This window comes from Penaeus vannamei, chromosome 8 (assembly GCF_042767895.1).
Source record: "Penaeus vannamei isolate JL-2024 chromosome 8, ASM4276789v1, whole genome shotgun sequence".
In the NCBI taxonomy this organism is placed as follows: Eukaryota; Metazoa; Arthropoda; class Malacostraca; order Decapoda; family Penaeidae; genus Penaeus; species Penaeus vannamei.
Window position 1 is genome coordinate 6,675,858 of NC_091556.1, and position 9,890 is coordinate 6,685,747.

General features: G+C 36.2%; 1 protein-coding gene across 1 annotated transcript in view; it reads left to right on the forward strand.

Annotated features, from left to right (window-relative positions):
• The window catches only part of LOC113805440 (melatonin receptor type 1B-B-like), a 7,658-nt gene extending 470 nt beyond the window's left edge, over nt 1-7,188 (forward strand). The window contains exons 1-3 of the mRNA XM_070123963.1: nt 1-130; nt 4,172-4,344; nt 5,910-7,188. The exon at nt 1-130 is cut by the window's left edge and continues 470 nt beyond it. Of these exons, the coding sequence (XP_069980064.1) occupies nt 1-130; nt 4,172-4,344; nt 5,910-6,312 (706 nt within the window). The 3' untranslated portion in view covers nt 6,313-7,188. The remainder of the gene's footprint in view (nt 131-4,171; nt 4,345-5,909) is intronic.
• The last annotated feature ends 2,702 nt before the right edge of the window (nt 7,189-9,890 follow it).

A 9,890-nucleotide genomic window follows, 5' to 3' on the forward strand; every position in this document is an offset into this window, starting at 1 on the left:
GGCGTTCCAGCGGTGCGTGGACCTCGGCCGCTGGAGGAGCGCGCGGCTCTTCAAGTCCGCGGCCACCGGGTTCCTCATCGGCGGCGTCTGGGCGGTCAGCGTCGCCCTCCAGCTCGTGCCCTTCGCTGTGGTAGGAAGCAAGAGGTTCTAGAGTACGAAGCGTTCACAAACCCTCACATAGAAGCTGAACTTCACGAAACGACACTGTATATACACACAATTGTTTGTCTATTTATGTCATGTGATTGGGCACACCATATATATATATATATATATATATATATATATATATATATATATATATATATATATATATATATATATATATATATATATAAATGTCTTTGTCTTTAGCGCTGACTAGTCCCTGTGATATCTTGCAGTCTTTGCGGTTGGCTCTTTCTGATCCAGGGCAACCCAAGCCTGTTACCTTGTGTTTGTTATTACAGTCTGTAGTATCCTATAACACATACAGCTTAGAAGTCGTAGCACCCTGCTATTATTCCCAGCAATCTAGTTTGGATGCTCTTTGATAACTAACTAGAACATCTTACACTCTTTGTGCTAGGACAATGCCTGCCTGCTATATTTTTTATATCAAAGGAATTTCTACTTTCTGTATGTTGTGAATCTTATGTGAATAAAAAATCAAACCACGCTCAGGCGAATGCAGATATGAAATATGGAAAACTAAAACAAAGATTCAAAAACAGTGCAACTCGTGTCATTGGTAATGATGCATATGAATATAATACTTCGTTCCACACATCCATTCTACCTCCCTTTCTCAAGCATTCCCAGCCGTTTTCATTATTATTATTATTATTATTATTATTAATATACTTGAAGGAATTTACATTGAAGTGTACTTTAGCTAGGTTGGGAATAAACGACACGCTTTTATAACAAAAGTTGTAGCGTTCAGGGAATGGTAATGGAACAGTCTGGACAATATTGGTACGCTTGGGACGATATCAGGTCGCTTTTGCAAAGGTACCGGGAACCTACCATAACGTTAAAAAATCAGCTTGGATCGGTAGCTAGAAGTTGGAATAACTCAGGACGTTTGGGGAACGGTATGAGAAGAACAGGGAATGGTATGAAATATCTACTGGTGCAGGATGAATCTTGATGGCCGTTCACCTCCAATCCGATAGCACTAAGTTACCGTTGCCTACGTTGCGTTAACGATCTAATGCCCTGGTCAGACTGGTCTAACGCAAGAGTAGCGCATGGGACATGGTGAGTTACTCATTCGTCAATCGCGCCGGTGTTGCATTGATGGAGCGCCGGCTTACTTTGGGGTGCGCTGATGACGAGGAGACCCCCGGAAAAAACGTCGGTAAATTAAGGGACAACCCTAAAATTATCGGCGTAAAAAAAATCGCCAGGTATCGGTACTCTCGCGGTAGTCGTTCGCTGCTCAAACGTTTGTCACGCTGGTGGTACGGCCGCCTTGCGCCTGCGATTCGTCAACATCATCGGCGAACTTGCATTTTCCGCTTTCGCTGTTTTTTTTTTTTTTTTTTTTTTTTTTGGGGGCGGGGGTGCACGAGGGCGTACGACCAGAGTAACAGTGCTGCTACACTACCGTATGAGGGGCGTAAGTGGACGAATATCAGCGCACCATAGATTACCGGGTGTTCCCTTGGGGGTGTTCGCTGGCTTGCGCTACTTTCAATTCGTGTTGCGTTAGTGTTTCGCTGGTGGTTATTTTGTGATGCATTGGTGTTGCGCTGAATAATGGGCGTTTTGGGGGTCATTTTGATGAAGAAAGCCGGCGTTACGGACTTTAACTTTTTTCAGCAATCGCTACCCTTGATTTACTCTAACGTTGGGCCTGTGTGACCATTGCATTACAATTCCATTTCTGATGCGTTGGGGTTTCATTACAATTCACTTTGGACGGGAGGGGAGTGGCTAAAATTTTGGACATGCAGCCCAAACTCAGTCGTCCCAACCATTCCTACAATTCGAAGGAGATGCGTTAACTTCCAATGGCGTTCTACTTAGCCTCCATTAACATCCCCTACCAACCTATCCCTTTCCCGTACCGTCCCATGGTCGTTATAGGGACGGGAGCAAGAATGGATGTATGGATTGGAAGTAAAATAATGATGTTAACAACACATGAGCTAATGGGTAAGTAATAAATATATTGAGTGTGAAACAGTTTCCTAGTTTCGAAAATGCCGTGATTAGAGAGTATCAGAGATAAGCCTTATCTCGATTATTGTATCAAGTATTAATCTTTTCTTGTACTTTTTATCTATGCATATTTGGCTGTTCATTCTCTCCTTGAAGAACATTTCTCAATCTCTAAATAAATACCTACATAAAAAGATAAATAAGAATATAAGAATATGACACACACACACACACACACACACATACAACGCATTAGAAGATCAAATTGTTTCTACAATAACAGATAATATATCAGAAATACAGGCAAATTTCCATAGCATCTATGTATGTATAAACAACTAAACAAAAGATTTTACATTGCGCAGTCTACTGAAACGTTAGCACTGATATGATGGTGAAAACATAGTACTCCTGAAAGCAAGGTCAAGTCAAATAATAAATATTATGCAATGGCTATTTTACAGAATAGTTATGTTTACTTTTTTATCAAAAGAATATTGGAATTCTTATGTTGATTATAGCCACCACCGCCGCCAAGAAGGCTTCTCGATAAATAGAAACATTAGAATCAAAATTACGGACTCAATGGTAATTTGGTTTGTTTGCTTTACATAAACTTACACAAAATATATCATATTACCCACGGAATACAAACTCTGTACTAATGTATTTGTACAATAAAATCAAAGCGGAAATTTCTCACGGGTCAAATGCATTAAGAAAAAAAAAAAAAAAAAAAAAATCCTTACACACAAGCACGACCACTAAAATCAAGCACGCTCTGGTATACTATACAAGTCTCTTAAATATGTGAAAAGAATACTTCCAAAGTACACGTTATTGTGTTTCATAAAAGGCGACTTTAAAGACCTTTACCAAACCCGCACTGGGCCAGCGTAGTAGGGTACGGTCCATATCTCAACGAGGTGGCGCAGATTGGGAAAGGCCTATGTCCAACAACGGATTTTAGAAGGTTGAAAGATAACGCATATACAACGTCCCGCCATCACCCGTACGACATCCTGCCTGCCCGGTGCTTTCCCCTGTTATTCTGTACATGTACGTTTCCTTCAGTTAATTGTCGGGAAAGGTTAGATCAGTAGCAACTCGAGCAGGTCATGACATCAGGTTTTGATGACGTCACAAATGTTGCAATTGTGTTTTTGTTAAAAGTTCACAGGGATTCTTCTGATGATGGCGGCACCCACAAACTGGCCGGACAGCCTGCTCTGTTGGGAAGAATAATGCCAAAGAGTGAATGGACAGTTTTATTGCGAAATTTATGATGTTGATAATTATTCACTGGGGGAAGTCAAGCCAAAGGCCCGTACTTTTTACTCAACTTAAAGGAATTAAGTAAACCTACAGTTATTATTACATCCATGCACTTAATGAATAAATTAAAGGTATTTTATTTAATGTGTAGAAAAGCCATTGAAACTAACACTAAATAAAATGTCTTTCATTCATCGATTGAGTGCATGAAGGTAATAATGAAAGTAGTAGTAATCACCCACTCTTCTCATCCACAGGGCTATTTTGATGATTGTTCAACGAAAATATAACCAATAAAATCATTATTTTCCTTTTTTTTTTTTTTTTTTTTTGATAATTGAAAAGACCAAAAGGAATAATGAACCCTTTGTACTTTTTTCCAGAAACAGAAGCTGAACTTTTATGACATCCTCAAAATACGTCATGACCTCCTCGAGTTGCTACTGATCTAGCCTTTCCCGTTAGTAGTCGTGGGCGATTTCAAACGTCCCACATTTTCCCCCTCTTATCTTCTTTCGTTTAGCTTTTCGAATCAACTTTCTTAATCGGCATTTATATATGTGAATGTTGGCTTTGTCATGATACCTTTTCTTTGCTGTTCAAATGTTTTCAATCTAATTAATATATATATATATATATATGCATGTGTGTGTGTGTGTGTGTCTATAAATGTAACCCTGCCTAATCTCTCTCAATTTTACACGCTTATATTCCAAAGAAAAACTAAAGCCAATACCACATATTTCAGGGTGGCTACGGCTACTCCTGTGAAAACTTCAAGTGCGACATAACGAACGGTGTCCTGAAGACTATTTTCTACACCATCCAGTCGCTCCTGCCGTGCTTCATGATGTTCACAGGATGCGTAGGACTCTTGTACCAGCTGCGGAAGTATACCAAGGAGATGGAGAACATGAAAATGTAAGGACTATATTCACTTAGGTCTGCATATGTGTAAGTAAATAACACTCTCTCTCTCTCTCTCTCATTTCCTTTTTTTAAAGATACATAGATATAGAGATTGGGTATATTGGTTTACTATTTAAAACTATTCATTTTTTTTTTCTTTTTCTAAACTGAAATCCGTCTGATAAGGTCCACTCTACTGGGTGTCTATGGAGCAGGGTAAAGTGTCTAGGTAATAATACTAGTTACGTGGTTATATGGCTAGATCGTATTGTATAAATGCAACATGGATTCTACCACAGGCCACAGGGGTTAGGTGGGGCTCATGGTTGTGTATACTGTATTACTGTAGGGTTTAGCGAAATGCAGATTTCACTGGCCGATTAAAAAAATCCCGGTTTCTCATTAGAACTTTAGCAATATTCAAATGAGGCACACATTTTTTTTATTGTTGCATCAAGACCAAATATGATTACTTTTTATGGGCAATGCCCATAAAATGGACACATTTGCTTCTACAAAACTGTAATATTTAATGAAAAGACAGGTAGTAATTGATGGATACATAGTGCATTTGAATTTTTTTGCTACTTTTACATATTTTCTATTTTAATGACTAACAAAGACAGAAAGGTAAATTGAAACATGTTGCAGTTTGGACAGATGCACTTTTGAGGCTCTAAGTGGCGGCCATTTTGGTTGTTTACAAACGGCGAGGCGAAGCAAACTCCTCCAACTCTCGCCCTGTACGATGTAACACTTTGTGAAACATTTTATCAGGTCGACCGTTCACTTGATATACCGCGTAATGCATGGTGCCTTATACCTGAGTCATCGCAGAGTGTACACATCACACGAGTAAACTAGCATACTTTCTCTGTGATCGTCGTCTCGCGATATATAGGCTCCAGTCGATTCAGAGTCACCCAGGATGCTTGCCACGAAGATACTTTACATACAGCGGCTCTTTTGGCGCATTTTTTTAACAGGCCTTACGAGTTTATATATATATATATATTGTTACTATTTCAGCCTGTCTTGCCCTGCAATTTCCGTGATGTACTTCATCCTCCCCTACTTTAGAGGCTGTTGAATCCAGATTTTTGACTGTTTATGATATTGCACCAATCAAAATCACTCAGTGTCCTTACACTTATGATTCTCATAGATTATTATGTTCCAACCCATGAGATAGAGGTGTTGGTCCTAGAAAATACTACCGCATTCTTTGCCTCCTTGATTAAATGCATAAATAATTTCATCCTCATATTTCTTCAATTCTTTAGACTTCCAGTGTTCAGCCTTACGAGCCACGGGTGATATGGTTAAATAAATTTGCCATCCACTGCACAACACCGCCTTGGGTTACACTTAAGGAAATCAGGAATATGTTACTCAAAAACAAAAACAAAGACTGGAACTACCAATGACTTTGCTTGATTTAGAATGGCATAATAATGTTGCTAATACATTTTATCTATTTTCAACCATACAGGCATTGGTAGACAGGCTAACAGATAGATAAATACACACCTAACCACAGAAAGAGTGTAGCTGAGGGTTGTATATCATTGTTTCAGGGTCTCGAACGTGTCACGGAAGCGTCTGGTGAAGTCCTCCATCCTTGTCCTATCCCTCCTGCTCCTCTTCCTCGTCTGCGTGGTCCCCATCTGCATCCACAACCTCATTCCGAAGGACGTCGTCAGCCCAGAAGTCCACATCCCCGCCGGGCTCTTCTTGTACAAGATCTACTATCTACAATATGCGATTAACTTCATGCTGTACAACATCATGAGCGCCAACTTCAGGAGTGCCTATCGCCGTTTCTTTAGCCTGTTCTTCCCTTCCTGCTGTTCTCCTGTTGGTGACTCGAGCACCATATACAGTGTCTCGGCGTCGCAAAGTTGTAGGAGTGATACACAAAGGGAGACCCTGTCAGTTTGTAATCAGAGTGATTCTATTAAGACGTCTACTAAATTTTGAATCACATATAGATACCTTTTTCTATAATCTACTGTAGATATATGTAAATGTGTGTATGTGTATGGTTTATATATATATAAGTATGTGTATGAATATGTATATATATACATATATATACATATATTTACATATATCTACACAGATATGCATTCATATATATACATACACATATGTGTATATATATATATATATTGTAACTTCAACCCAAAAGTAACACCAGCACAGTTACGAACATCATTCTATTTTCTTCAAACGTTTCGACCTTACTAATTTCATCATCAGTGTTAATTACATAAAAGAAAACCAGAAAACATAAGCCAAGGCAGCAATACATGGGTAATTTAAAATTCCAGTTAAACACGCAAAATTTAGTATTGGTAAAAAATGTAATTATCAATCTATCAAAGTCTACATTAAAAATAGCAGTAGTTTAAACAAGCTATAAAACAAACATATCATTGTGAAAGCAAAACTATTATAAAATTGTAAAACTAAATAACAAAAACTTACATGTCCAGTTAAATAGCAGTGTTATTTGATGGCATATGGTATGGTATGGGAGAGTAATGTAATGTTACATTATTCTGCCATACCTTGGAGACCAAAGTTTGAACATAAGAAAGGAACTTCAAGGCATTTTTAAAGACACATTCCCCCTAATTGATTTTAGATTCCTCTTTCAGAACAACCACAACCATGCGTTTTCTTTTGAATAATACTAAGCCTTTACCATTTGCTCTGAGATCCTGTGTTGTATACCAATTTAAATGTATGTAACTCGATATGCTGGTAGCACCACACGCTCTCTACAAGACCGTATCCTGGAACCATACAGGTGTTCTATTTACCTCACCATAACCATATATATATATATATATATATATATATATATATATATATATATATATATATACATATATATATATTACATACAATATATATAGATATGCATACACACATACACACACACTCTGACACACACACACACACACACACACACACACACACACACACACACACACACACACATATATATATATATATATGTATGTATATATATATATATATATATATATATATATATATATATATATATTACATAAAATATATATAGATATGCATACACATACACACACACTCACACACACACACACACACACACACACACACACACACACACACACACACACACACACACACACATATATATATATATATATATATATATATATATATATATATATATATATATATTTAAGTATATCAATGTGTGTGTTTGTGTGTGAACAAGCTCCATGATTGTAAAAACTAGTTTACTGACCAGATTTAGCATGCAATGTTGCAGCTTTTAGAATGAGGAAAAGCAACCTTTATACCTTGATTACAGCTCCACTCGGAAAGGATATCCCGTAGCGTTTTTGGGGAAAGTTGAAATGTGATTGTGACCTAGTCTTACATGTTCCCTCTGCCATACACTCATATTTACATAAATACAGTACATACATACATACACACACAAACAAAACGAACAGACGCAAACAAACGCGCACATATACACGAACACACACACACACAAACACGAAAACACACACACAAACACTATATGTATATGTGTGTGTGTGTGTGTGTGTGTGTGTGTGTGTGTGTGTGTGTGTGTGTGTGTGTGTGTGTGGTGCGAATACACACACACACAGTACATATCTGCGTATGTCTGTATTCTAGCGCCCAGATCTGTAAAGCCTTATTGTTTATATGTGCATAGCTCTATATTTTAATTTGTTTATACGTTTATATATCTTAATGACTACAATATGTATGTATTTTAAGTAAGGAAGATAATTACATCTAATTTAAGAAAGAAAAATAATAATATGCAAATACTCTATTTTGTTTTCAGATGTAATAGCCTAGTGTACTGATATATGGAATGTACACAAAATAAAGGTATTTAACTTCTCTTCTTTAATATACTTAGTCAATTAAATTTGTTTAGTTCACTCACTTGATCTATTATCATTATTATGTTAATATTATCATAATTTCCATCGGGGTTATCATAATCCTTGTTATTATCGTAATTATAATCGTAATTGTTATTATCATTTTCATTATTATAATTATTTTCATATTTGCTTGAAATTGTCAGGTGATACGCGCTACAAATTGAGACTGGTACAGCTAGTTACTTATAGCACTTAGTCTGTTATCGCCTGTTAGCTCACTTTTAAGGACCAATTTAACTCTCCGATAATATTCCTCATACATTTTCTGTTTTACTGCAAAATGTCAGAATGTTGGATTACATATATATTAGTAGTAATTATCTTGATCTGTTGCAGTAGATGATCTTCCTGACAGTATTCCTCTTTTGTATGTTATCCTTAACGCATTTATCTGATCCGAAGTGCAGATTTATATCATCTTCAACATCTGCACAGTTTACAGCAATCCTTCAAGTAGACCATTATTGCTGGCTTAGATCTTTAAGGCGTCCATGTAAAACAAATGCATTAATCTTCGCTCACAACGTACACCATATCTGTGCTCCTGAACAGATTAGAGTGGTGTAAGGTCCAAGCAGTATAAGAGGGAGGGTAGTGACTCTCCTTGGGGTAGTCCATTCATACTACGGATGGGGTGTATCATATTTCCCTTATACAATTGTTCAAAACCCTTAGCATATAACCACGTGCTCACGCTGTATCTCGTGAAACTGATTAAAGATTGGTGATATTTCATACATCTGGATGGCTTTTAGAATAGACTTGTGAGGAACGGTATCCAAATATCCTCATTAATCCATCCACACAGTGTATACATTTCTCTTTGTCATTCTACAGGGCGCCAAAATCATGTGAATAAGTAACTTCCACATGATGCTTTCTTGTACCATCTCTGTTTTGTTGGTAATGTCCCGTTTTAGTTCGTATTATGAGATATGATGTTTTTTTGGGTATTATGAGCTATGATCTTTTTTGGTATTATGTTATGATGTTTTTCTTATTATTGCAATCTCCGGATCATCGTTATTAGGTTAATTATCATTAGCATGGACATCATTATTGTTATTCGTTTAAGTTATTATCTTAGTAACTATCATCATCGTTTATCAGTACCATTATCATCATCATTATTATGATCATTATCATTATTATTATTATCACTTTTTTATCTGTATCAGCAGTGCTAATATTACCATTATTACGATTTTTATTATCCTTTCTACAAATATCATTGTTATTGTTGTAACTGTTATTGTTTTATTATCGTTATTATTGTTGTTATTATTATTATTATGATTATTATTATTATTATTATTATTATTATTATCATCTTTATTCATTGATATCATTTTACTACTAATGGTGTTATAATTATGATTACTATTGTTATTACTATTGTTATCATTATCATTATTATTATGATTGTTGCTATTTTTGTTAACGTTGTCACATTAATATTTTTTATCACTATTATCATGATTGTTACTATCATTAATAACGTTTTCTCCATTATGATAATTATTATCATAACAGTTACTTATCATTATTATTGTCGATAGTTATCCATATTGTTTT